The 11,921-nt window shown below is 36.5% G+C and overlaps 1 protein-coding gene across 1 annotated transcript; it reads right to left on the reverse strand.

The window, feature by feature from the left end:
* Positions 1-561: 561 nt before the first annotated feature.
* On the reverse strand, positions 562-10,934 carry LOC109019401 (zinc finger protein BRUTUS-like). The gene is made up of 14 exons (XM_035684420.1): positions 10,635-10,934; positions 7,070-7,279; positions 6,068-6,262; positions 5,631-5,983; positions 4,941-5,166; positions 4,579-4,747; positions 3,246-4,469; positions 2,939-3,110; positions 2,628-2,849; positions 2,395-2,532; positions 1,195-1,429; positions 1,004-1,063; positions 791-862; positions 562-699 (listed from the first exon to the last, which is right to left on the reverse strand). The coding sequence occupies exons 1-14, from the start codon at positions 10,932-10,934 to the stop codon at positions 562-564; spliced, it is 3,714 nt and encodes a 1,237-aa protein (XP_035540313.1).
* Positions 10,935-11,921: the final 987 nt, after the last annotated feature.

Raw genomic sequence — 11,921 nt, forward strand, 5'->3', positions numbered from 1 at the left:
ACTTCATGGATTAAGAGTGAAAATTGCATTTTGACCTAAATCTATCCTATCGTCCAAGAGACTACTTCCTTACTTTAGGATTAATAGCATCATTTCGACACTGATTTCACATTGAAATATGAAATAAATATTAGATTTAGGTACGAAACACATCAAGATAGCTAATAAAGGGTCACTCAAGATAACTAGAGTCCAAAAGATATGTTAATGCTCCAAGAATTTGTTCTACTCCATCTAACATCGAAGTCGACAAAGAAAACCAAGTCATCTAAGACAAATTAGCAAGAAATCTCAGTAAGAGGAAGGACATGTTTAATATCAAATTATCTCAAGACTATATTTTCAGTTTCTATATTACTAAAAAGGAAAGCTGAAAATCCGCCTTATAAGGAACAAAAAATCCACCAACCTCGTAATGTTGGGGATGATCACCAATTTTGCGCTATAACAAGTAAAATTCACTATTTTAAGCATGCTTCTTTACAAAAACCATCTGTAGGTGGTGCTGCGGCCGAAGGTATTTACACGCCCAAATAAACCATGGAAAAGCCGATGCCCTCGTTAGTTTGATGTTGAACAGTAAGAACTGGAATCAACCTTGATTACCCTGGTATTATAGGATCCGCAAGACCCACACTTGTGGTATAGCCAGTGGAAGGGTGCGGTCCCCTTCTTATCACAGTCATTACATAGTATCTCCTGGAATACCAAAATTTGTTGCCTTAATATTCAGTGACAGTTGATAAAGTTACCACAAATTTTAAGGAAAAAAGAAGTCTGAATGTTTAACCTGGCAGCGATCCCTGAATTCTTCTGGGAGTTCCTTCGAAGCCAATAGGGCGTCAAGCATGCCAAAGTAAACCTGATTATAAAAGCAAGGTGAATAATGAAATCATAAACCTGATTGCAAATAATTTTCCTATATCTATTCTTTCTGATCTTCCATCTGCAGATGAACAAGTGTAACAATTGATGAACTAATGTCAAAATGCTGTTCACTCACCGCCATATCTCCCAAAGATTTGCTACAGATGGGGCAAACATAGTGGCTGCAAGTGTATGCCTGAGATAATAAATGAAGGAGTGGAAAATAACATTAAGCACTGATAAACTCACTTTCCTTGTATAGAAGCCAAAAGTTGGAGCAGAACTTAAGTACAAGAACCGCATCAGATAAGGGGATAATATACAGACCTGGAAGCAAGCCGAATGCATAAAATGGCCGCATGGAAGCGCTCGGACAGTTGCACTTGAAGTAAACAAAAAATCACAGCAAATGGGACAGTTTGTTTCCAAACCTTTCTCCCGGCACTTGTGATCTTCTAATTTTATTCCCAAGCAACAATTGCACGTCATGCAATGAAAGAAATCGATACCAAGTCCCTTACCAAGACGGCACAAATTGCAGAAAGGACAATGATAAACTGTCCTGAAATAACATTATAGGGAAAAATAAGAAATCCACTGCAGCAAATCTTAACCACAAAAGGAACTAAATCTAAGTGCTAAACTGAATTGACTATAAATTTACATGGCTAATTTGCAACCAGTACGAGTCTGTTACCATGTCAATCAAATATAAAATAAAAATTCTCAAGACATTAATTGAAGGGGGACAACAATGAAGAAAAAGTATCACTTCCTTCTCTTTGAATAGGTATATTGAGCACCTACCACAAAACTGACTTCACCTACTACGCATCTAAACACTTTTTTTTTTTTGAAAAAAAAAAGACTTAAATCTGCAATCAATCAGAATTAAAAAAAAAAAAAGAAAAAACGTATAATCATTTAACAAGCAGGAAATTAAATTATCTATATGCAGTATAAATGTATGATAATTCACAGTGGTGGCCCCCAAAAAACATATCCTCAAAGACCTCAATTCCACTCCAATATGGCCTGGTTTGGATAATAAAAATCCCTAATCTCATCTCATCTCAATATCTAAACACCACAAACAGAAACACTTCTCAATTTCAAATCTTCAACTTTTTCATCTAATCATTACAACTTTTCCAAACTTCCAAACAAAACACAAAAAACAATTCAACTTTTTCAAATCTCAAAATAAAAATTATATTAAAAAATTATATTCTAACAATATTTTAGTTTTATAATATTTTTATTCAACTTTTTTTTTTCTCTCCTTTCCCAAAACCCCATAAAACATTTTAACTCAAACCATTTCCAACTCATCTCATTTCAACTCAAATATCTCACTACTATTCACAAACCATCTCAACCCATCTCACTATCCAAACCAGCCCTGAATCTAGCATATTGTCAAATAATATTCCATAATTTTGAATTCTATAAATTCTGAAAAAAGAAATCATAGCTTCATCAGTAATAACTAGGGATGAAAAAGTTGCAACCAGATTACGTATGTACCTTTCATCATCAAAAAATTTGCAAATACCGCAATAGTACTTTGCCATAGAGAGTCCTTCACAGGAAGGAGTTGAGCAAACTGGTCCAACAGGTTGAATTTTCAAGCACTTCATACACATCATTTCAGTTGTGGTCTTCCTGCAAATGAGTTCAATTAAAAAATTAAAAAACTATATATGGGATCCTGGTGAACCCTGAGCAGATAATACAAGGTGCAGACTTAGCAGATTTACCGATCCATTGAATGGTCACTGACTTTATCGTGGCAGAATCTGCACGTAAATAACTTGCTACAGCAAGAAGCAAGGAGTTTGCAATTTCTTCTGTAATGCTCACACCCGAAAATTTTTTTCTCTGAATCACGATATGACGCAGAACAATCAAGTAAATCTTCACAATTTGAACTTTCACCTGCTGTTTCCTGAAGTAACTTCTGCTGATATGCTATCCACCGACTAGCATAACCCATTTACATATCAGAAGATGTAAAAATCATCTTAATCTAAATATTTGGACATAAGTTTGGATCACAACATAAACTGACCTGGTCATAAGATTTTGAATAAGATATGCTTTTCTTCTTGGATCAAGAGTTGAGTCCTGAGAAACTCTTCTTATTTCAGATTCAAGCTCATTTTGATTCATCCTAAAGATATCTTTCCATCCAGGCTTGAAATTGAGATCACTGTGGTCCAAGCTTTCATAAACATCAGTGCCTAATATTGTAAATTTGGAACTCATAAGAAAGAAATCTAGCTAAGTGAATGGCGCATTTAGAGATGATATAAGACCATAAAATGAAATTGCAGAGAATATGAGCAAAGGCAGAACAAACAAAAGCACGGACAAACCTAGTGAAATGCTACTTCCAGATGTAGTATGTGGAGATGCAGCAGCACCTTCCCACCATTCATTAAGCCACTCACTAAACATTGTATTTTTAGTTGCATGCTTCCACGTGTCCATCATTTTATTTTGCTCCTCCTGAGTAAGGGCAGAAGTTACCCATGGCAACATTGATTGAAGGACCTCTGCACCTGTAGTACCAATTATTCTACCTACAATTTTGTCCTGTTCTTCCACTGAAAAATGTCTGTCAAACAATGGCCACAATTCAAGTTCTTCCCGGAAAACATGATGATCCAATGTCACTCTAATGGATTTGCACATGCCCTGAAGCTTAGTTGAGAGCTCATCATACTTTCTCATGGTATCATCGTGGCCAGAAGGGTCAAAGTTTCTTACAGTTAAAAGATCGGCTAAATTTTGACCGTTCAAGCATTCATGCAATTGTGTGAGCTCAGAAAGTGCAGAAGAAATATCCTTAAACAGTTTCTCTTCCTGTTTGTGGTCCAGAGTATATGAGTGGCTCACATTATGAAGAGTCTCTTTCGATTCCAATGCTGGAAATACTATATCATCCTCTGCATTACTATGAGCTCTATATAAACCCCACAACAAACGGAATCTGCCAGTAAACTGCCTAAGAAAGGTCTCATTGCAATCATTAAGCTTTCCAGATTCACCATCCAAATACTCCAAGTCTTTGCGAATGGCTTTATGAAATTTAAATATGTTATCAATGGGTCGTGTTGCAGATCCAGTATTTGCAAAGGCTGTATCTATTTCCCAGTTAAAAAGACTGGAGTTGAGGGAAGGAGCAGAAGGACTAAAAGAAAGGGAGCGCAGAGACTTTGCTGCCGCTAAAGAGCTGGCTCCTAGATTATTGCCATTCACTCCTAACCCAGGGACACAGCAAGACTGATTGCTGCAAGATAATTTAACGTTTAGAGCTCCTGTTGAGTAGCAAGCACCACTGTCCTCCCCTGGTTTTGTGGTTCCACGTTTGACTGGCCTTCTGTTGTCATCTTCTTCTTGAGTAATTGGAGGCTTTTCCGTGGCAGAAGATAAAGAGGCACATGCACAAAGTTGTTGGCTAACATATTCTTCGGTTCCAGTCAGTACTCTAGCAGAGCAGCAACTCATTGCACTCAAGGCCAAGCAAACATTCCTTGAACGACCTTTGCATGCCCAGCCTGAAAAAAGTGTGACTAGTGCAGAATCTGATGCTGGAGCTGCATTGGATAACTCGATGAGTTAGGAACTGACAGCAAGGAGACCACATAATTTGTTAACAAACCATCAACAAAATTAAGAAGTAAAATTTGAGAACCGATATTGAACCTGCCAAATACATATTATGGAGAAGAGACCTAGCTTCTTGATCACTGACTGATCCTACCAGCCATGGTAAGACGCACTCAATCAATTTCAAGGGCATCACACATAAGCTCTGATATAGAAGTTCCCGCTGTCTTTTGTGGCTAAAATGCTTTCGAGCAAGTGGAAGAACCTGCAAAGTACTTGTTAGATGGCTTTTAAGGACAACTAGGATGCTTGATCATGTCTTTTAAGATCTAAACACTGATAAAAACTGTTTACCAAAATTGCAGCCAGAATGTGATATAAAAATTGCAGAATATGGTTTAATTGAATGTCCTGTGCCCACAGGCTCAGCTCATTGTCATTCTTGGAAAAATATTCACCTGAACTTCCTCGTCATGGAAGTGCTTCTGTATGGAGTTCATTATTTGATCAGCATGTGAGCACAACTTCGTAAAAAATTCAGCAGAAGTTGAATTGGCTTCAGCACTTTGGATGCTTTCTATCAGGCACCTAAGCTTGTCAAATTGAATTTTTTCTTCTGCATGCTCCTGAGCAAAAGAGAGTTCTGCATCTACAGCAGGGAATATAATTTTGTCCTCAGCGATGCTGCAGATAGAGAGGGAAGAGAAGCTCGATCCATGAAATGAAGTCAATCATAAGATATTCAATAAAAAATAGCATGTAATTACTATACGACCAGCACTTACTAACAAGTAATGTTCTCTTGGTCCAAGGTTAGAAGAAAAAAAAAATTCCAAAAAATACCCCCATGAAGGCAGAAATTTGAAAGGGGAAAACACCATAAAATTAAAAACCCCTGAATACCAAACCATGTGCTTCAAGGGAATGCTACTGCTAAGTCTACAATTCTTCCTAAATAGAACTAAGCATAAAAACAGGTTCAGGACTGTGCAGTAGGCCATGGTGCCATGGAGTGCTATCCTGTGATTACTAGTCCTTGTCCAGAAGGCAAATCGTATCAGATACACCACAATGGAAAATTACATTCAGGGACAGACTCACATTTGCCGCTACAGGAAATCAAAATAGGAAACACGATTGAACTGCACCTGTGAAAGATGCAGACTTCCGCAATGAATTGCAGGCTCTTGTTGAATGCAAGGAGATCAGAAAAATCTCCAGAAATTTGGATCTTCCTAGCTGCCTCAGCTATATCGTTCAACTCTCTTTTTATAGCATTATGCCAAATCAATATTTCATCTATAGGACAAGGCACACTGGATTTGGTATGGTCAAAATCTGGCTCCATATGCTTTCTTTTCACGGTTTTGGAAGATTCACATGCACACTGCCCCTGCTCATTTTGACCATTAAAGGTGCTAGCTTCAGAATCTTGACATCCGACCTTGAGATTACTTTTGTAACTTTCATGAATTTCACCTTCAATCCAGGCAAATACAACCTTCACCTCAGACAAAATAAAAGTTAGCATACTCTATTTCACAAAAACCGTCTGGAATGATACACCACAAAAAGGAGTCCTCACCTGTTGGAGAAGTTTCTCTTCTGGGATTATCTTGCACAAACATTTGCGCATATCCTGACGTTCATCAAAGGATATAGAGGAAGAAAGCCATGGAAGAAATTCGGCCATCATGTTGACAGGAATGCTGCAAAGAAACTGCCATACCAAAGTGGCCTGCTCTTCAAATGAAAACTTCTCAATGAGCAAGGGGAAAACCTGCCAAATAAAAACAAAAAAGTGAGGTCCAAACTTCTAAGCCATCTGGGAATAGAGAGCCATTATCAACTGTCACACCCAGCTAGAGCAATAACTATTATTTTTTTATAGGTAACATAACACTACTTAAAAATGGTTGCGAGAATCAGAAAATAGAGAAATAACTATTCTTCACATGCAGAGAATTTGGAAGGAGTTACTCCACCACCAACTTTGTGTTTCCTACGACTTAAACCTTGTTTTGTTAGGAATGAAGCAGGAAGGAGAAGGAAGGGAAAGTCTTCTCTACTTTCTCCCATGATCAAGCAAACACAAGGAGACGGGGGTAGTTAGCCATCCTCCCTCCTACCACACTCCTTCCTACCATGACTTTCCTTGTAACCAAACCGAGTTCCAAATTTTGAGTCTTAGCATGCATATTCAACCTTGGGCAAGAAGCCTTAAGGAAAACATAGACAACAGTTTAATAGCTCATGGTTAGGTCCTAGAATCATTCACATTTTGTAAAAGAAAGATTGCGCTTGGAATCCACACTTGGAAAACCACAGATTCCTCTTATACATTATAGACTTGTTCAGGATATTTATGTTATTGTTCAGAAAAATCTCTGATTTTTACCTTTTCTTTTTTACATTATTGGGAAATAAAAGGGAACAGTTAAAACAAGTGAAGAAGAAGCCTCCCTCTTGATAAATGTGATAAATCCAGAATGTGTGATTCATTGTGGATACCCAAATTTATAATTTCTTATATTTATTAAAAAAAAAATCTATATAGTTTAAAATCTATATAATTTCTTGTAAATACCTGTTCCTCTTCCTTGGACATATGCTGGCTAATTGATGTTTGAAGGGCTCCAGTACAACAGGCTAACTCTCTTCTATAGCTTTCTTCATTTTGCAAATTCGACATTAGCAGCTCAAACAACTGATCAAAAAGAATACTTTCTCCCTCGTGTTCCAGGGAATAAGTTCGAGCAATATTCTTCACACGTATATCAAGAGCTGGAAAGATGACCTACAATTCCAAAGTACACATGACATAACAATCTTAAGAAAGGTAAGATAGACAAAAAGGACATCAATGCAAAAGTGAAACAAGAGATGCGCAATATGACCATATGTAAATTGCTAATCTATACAACTATATGGGTAATCCAATTATGAAGCCTTAAAAATGTGACAAAATAAGAGATTAAAGCGACTGCAATTCTAGAATCATGTAAATTCATCACATGGTCAACAGTTAGAACAAAGTGCGGAAAACCTAGACTATGGATGCCTATAGAAACAATCATGGAAATAAAATAAAAACCGATGAAGATAAATTAAGACCAGAAGCTGTTTTTCAAATCACTATGGAATGTCAAGACTAGGTTTTAATGCCCACCTACTTGAACTGGCTCTCAAAATCCCTCATACAATTGGTAAAATAACACTTTCACAGAATTCTTTTATAGCATTTTCACAGAGTTAGAGAAAATATCTTCAGATGTAAATCCATGTGAAAAGAGAGTAGGAGAAGATGAGGAAAATAAAACAGGGGTAAAAAACAGAAATAGGTGGACTCACCACTAGGAACAAACACATGGATGAGAAAGGAGCATTTCCATAAACACTATGCTTGATTTGAAGGGCTAGTAAATGCAATGTGTCTAAACACTTGCATATACATGTTCATGTGAGCATTATTTTTCAGAAAAATTAAATATTCTACTTTGCTGATTTCGCTTTTATATATATATATATATTTATATATATATATATTTTGATAAGTTAAAAAAATGTATTAACGTGAATAAGCATAACCAAGTACACTGGGTGTATACAAGAGAAAACACCTAGCCCATAATAAAGAACCCTAATGAACATCGTGCAAGAGGGAGAAATTAGAAACCTATCCAATATACACCAAGCCCTATTGGGACAAAACACGCCTCCCCAAAGCAAAGTAAAGCAAGTCACTATAACTACCCCAACCCCTTGTTTCCCACAAGACTAATACTCCACCCGAATAATCCTACGAGGACAGAAGGCATTATGCCCTCTAGTCCTCCCTCAACTTGTACTACTTCCTTTTGCGTCGTAGTTGATTGCCCAAGTAAGACACTTTAACTCCCTACTCTTCTTAAATATTGATTTTGTTTCAAGTGAGTGACCTGCCTCAATTATAGTGAGTAGTACTGTGAATTGGTCGTGAAATCCTCCACATGTAATCCCCACACACTGTTGTATCTTATTAACCTTTTGCAAAACCCAATCCGATGATGATCTAGCTATATTGTTTATCGGAGGAAGAGATAATAGGGGGACAACATCTTCCCTAGACATAGCTCCCAACTGTACACCAGGGCACCAACGACAAACCCATATTCCCCAACCATCTCCTGCATTGAAATCCCGTAACTTCTCAACTGCTCCATTGGTTCTGGCAGTCGACTCTATATGCTTATAAAAAAGATGGATTTTAGGTCTAATATAAAGATACTTATGAGTCATATGATTGAAAATTGTTGAATTTGTTCAATCTTCCTATCATAGTATATGGTCAAATGCCATACTTCTGTTAGCAAAGTTGAGGGATTTGACATTGATAGACAATATACAAAGGGTAAGAAATGCACAGAGGATAAGTAATACAGCAGTTAGCCTCATACAACTGAACCATATATGTGGCAAGTGGTGTTTTGTTGCTGAACCCCTAAGACCTAAGAACAGCATTTTAGGTCACACAAGCTCCTATTGGCTTTTGAACGATTATGCCTCTGAATTCCCTAAAATGGCGAGAAAGCAACATACTTACAAAAAAAATTGATAAGTAAACATTCTTACAAAAAAATATTAATGATTAAACTCTAGAAAATGATACTTGAGGCAAAACAAAATTACAATTCCTTACCAGAAAAATAATTTCTAGTTGATGTTATCATCTTCTCATTTCTTTTCTGCATAAATCGTTTTTAGTTCAGTACTTGCTACCATTTTTATTATTGATAAGTTAAACAATTAGTTAGTTTTGAACCCCACAACCTCATACTCCACGTTATTCTTAAAAGGGGAGAAAGCGCTATTTAAGCTAAGAGCTCCTTGGCTTCATAATTTACCCCATATTATCATGCAGAATCGAATATTGCTTCAGTACTTCAGTAATTTTTTGTCAATTATTGGGATATTTGAATTTTAATTGTTCATGGGTGCATACGTACAAGATACACAATCATCACACAAAGGTGACTCGAATGAGCTTTTCAATGTGAACCAATGACCCAAAATAGTGAACCAACTAAGCCTATCTGCCTCATATTGAACCTAGGCAAAGAATCAAACCTCATCATTATACCCATCTTGCAAAACAACGAGGTTCCCGAGTCAAATAAACTCTGCATAAAATGAGAAAAAAGGCTTACATGTATTGTTACAATTGAACACTGGTACTCTTAAACCTTTGTGGAACCAACTACATGGGAGAAACATGTGATCTCAGGTCCAGACAGGCTACAGATGGAGTTAACCACATATATAGCTACAACGGAATATTCCAAAAGACATTTTTTTATCAGTTCAAAAGACATATATCAAGCTAACATAATGAGGAAATCTGTGTATTGCATCACCCTGATTATTTATTTCTATAAAAGATTATATCAAATGCTCAAAGGCATATCACACCACCATGATCAAATGCCCATTGAGGAAATCAACCCAAACATATGTTCGAAATAATATGGTAATGGGCCAAATAAACCCTAAACTCAGCTACATGTGGTTGGTGTACGCCTTACAGGATTGTCTTTATAAGTACACCCCAAGGCAAAACATGATAAGATTTCGCATGGTTAGTTGTAACTTGCGGGAACCAAATATAAATCAAAGACTGTAATGAAGCATGAAGTTCACTGTTTCTGCAAGATTGTAACCACGAGGTGGTGTTGCCACAGCGGTTTTCATACTGTAAAATATGTTCCAAAGCATCCAAATGATCAATTGACGCAAATCACTATTATTGTCTAAAGACCTCTCGCTTCTTAGGAAGAAAAGTAGATCCACATATTTAATTCAATATATGAATGAAGTGAGCAACGTATAACACTCTTTACCCTTTTATAGGCAGCTCAAATCACTCAAAGCGTTCGATTGGAGAATGATTTTAATTATAAAAGAAGTAAAATTTGAATCGCATAGCCCTAGTACTCCTCGAATTTCTACGTTATCTAATAAATCATACACGATAAAAATCACAAATGATAAGAAAATGGAATATTTGGAACGCCTAAACCATCAAAATTAAGCAAACGAAAACGAAAATAAACAAACACAGAGGCGAATCGTATCTCAGAAAGACTTCCAATCTGAAACAGTAGTTACATACACACCTCGTCCTCCGCATTGCAGTGGTGCTTGTAAATGGCTCGTAGAAAGTGGTAGCGCACCAACAAGGGCTTGATATCGCCACCGCCAGTAGCGAAAGCCATGGCGGCACGATGGAGCCCCTCGAGGTCGGAGCGGATGGCCTTGTGGAAGAACAAGAAGATTAAAATCGGTGGCTTGAGGTCCGGGTTGTTCTCCACGCATGCCTGCGATGGTGAGGGGTCGATGGGGTTCACTGTGCCCGCCATTACTGCCACACCTCCACCTCCGTCTCGGTGCTGGAGACCGGGAAATGGCGTCGCCATTTTTGTTATGTTCGGGTTTCGGATTCAGACTCTAGAAACCCTGAAGTCTCTTTCCGATTGTGCTAGGTTCCTAATCTCTCTCTCTCTGTCTGTCGCTATGGACCGATGCTTCTTCTCTCTCTCTCTCTATGTCTTTGTAAGATGCATTGTCTGCTCCTCAACGATAACGGAGAGGGCGCAAAGAAGCCCGAGAAATGAGAATGCTCAATAGGGTAGATATAAACGTTGAAACTGTTGTTGACCCACGTGGCAGCAGTGGGCCACGGTGTACCAGTTAACTAAAGGATCGTGCTACAGCCCCCGCTGGGCTCCCGCTGGGAGCTCCCGTTGGGACTGTAGTGTATTTTTATATGTGTTTTTTTTTTAAGTTATTTTTTATATAATTTTTTTTAATAGTTTTTAATATTTTTTAAAAAATAAAATAAATTTAGAACATTATTAAAAACACTTTCTTAATCAAGAAGTAAAAAAAAAATTATTAAAAAATACTTCCTTAATCACGAAGTAAAATAAAAAATCATATAAAAATATTTTATATTTTACTTCGTGATTAAGTAAGTATTATTTAATAATATTATAAATTTTTTTATTTTTTAAAAATATTTAAAATCATTAAAAACATCTACATAAAAAAAAAATTAAAAAATACACATAAAAAATATACTAGAGCTCCAGCGGGAGCCCCAGCGGGAGCTCTAGCATTTTCCTTAACTAAAAGAAAAGAAAATGCCCATAGTTTTATTTATTTATTATTATTAAGCTAAGCATTTCTTTTCTTTTAATTATTGATTTGCTCATTCTTTATTTATTATTTTTTAAAATAATGAGATTATAAATTTGATGTGATATATTAAATTATAAAATTAATTTAATATATTATAAAAAATTACATCATTTAATAAATTTTTTTTATAATTATAATTATTTATTTCTTAATCATTCCGTCGTCATTTTGTTCATTTATTTTATATAATATATAATTATATA

Source organism: Juglans regia, chromosome 13, assembly GCF_001411555.2.
Source record: "Juglans regia cultivar Chandler chromosome 13, Walnut 2.0, whole genome shotgun sequence".
Classification (NCBI taxonomy): Eukaryota; Viridiplantae; Streptophyta; class Magnoliopsida; order Fagales; family Juglandaceae; genus Juglans; species Juglans regia.

What these genes read in the sequence shown, in the direction of transcription:
- LOC109019401 (XM_035684420.1), bottom strand. Translation starts at nt 10,934, where the DNA reads ATGGCGACGCCATTTCCCGGTCTCCAGCACCGAGACGGAGGTGGAGGT. An exon ending in GAAGTCTGCATCTTTCACAG is followed by an intron (nt 5,167 to 5,630) that starts GTGCAGTTCAAT and finishes CTCTATCTGCAG; the next exon opens with CATCGCTGAGGACAAAATTA. An exon ending in ATTCAAAATCTTATGACCAG is followed by an intron (nt 2,850 to 2,938) that starts GTCAGTTTATGT and finishes GGGTTATGCTAG; the next exon opens with TCGGTGGATAGCATATCAGC.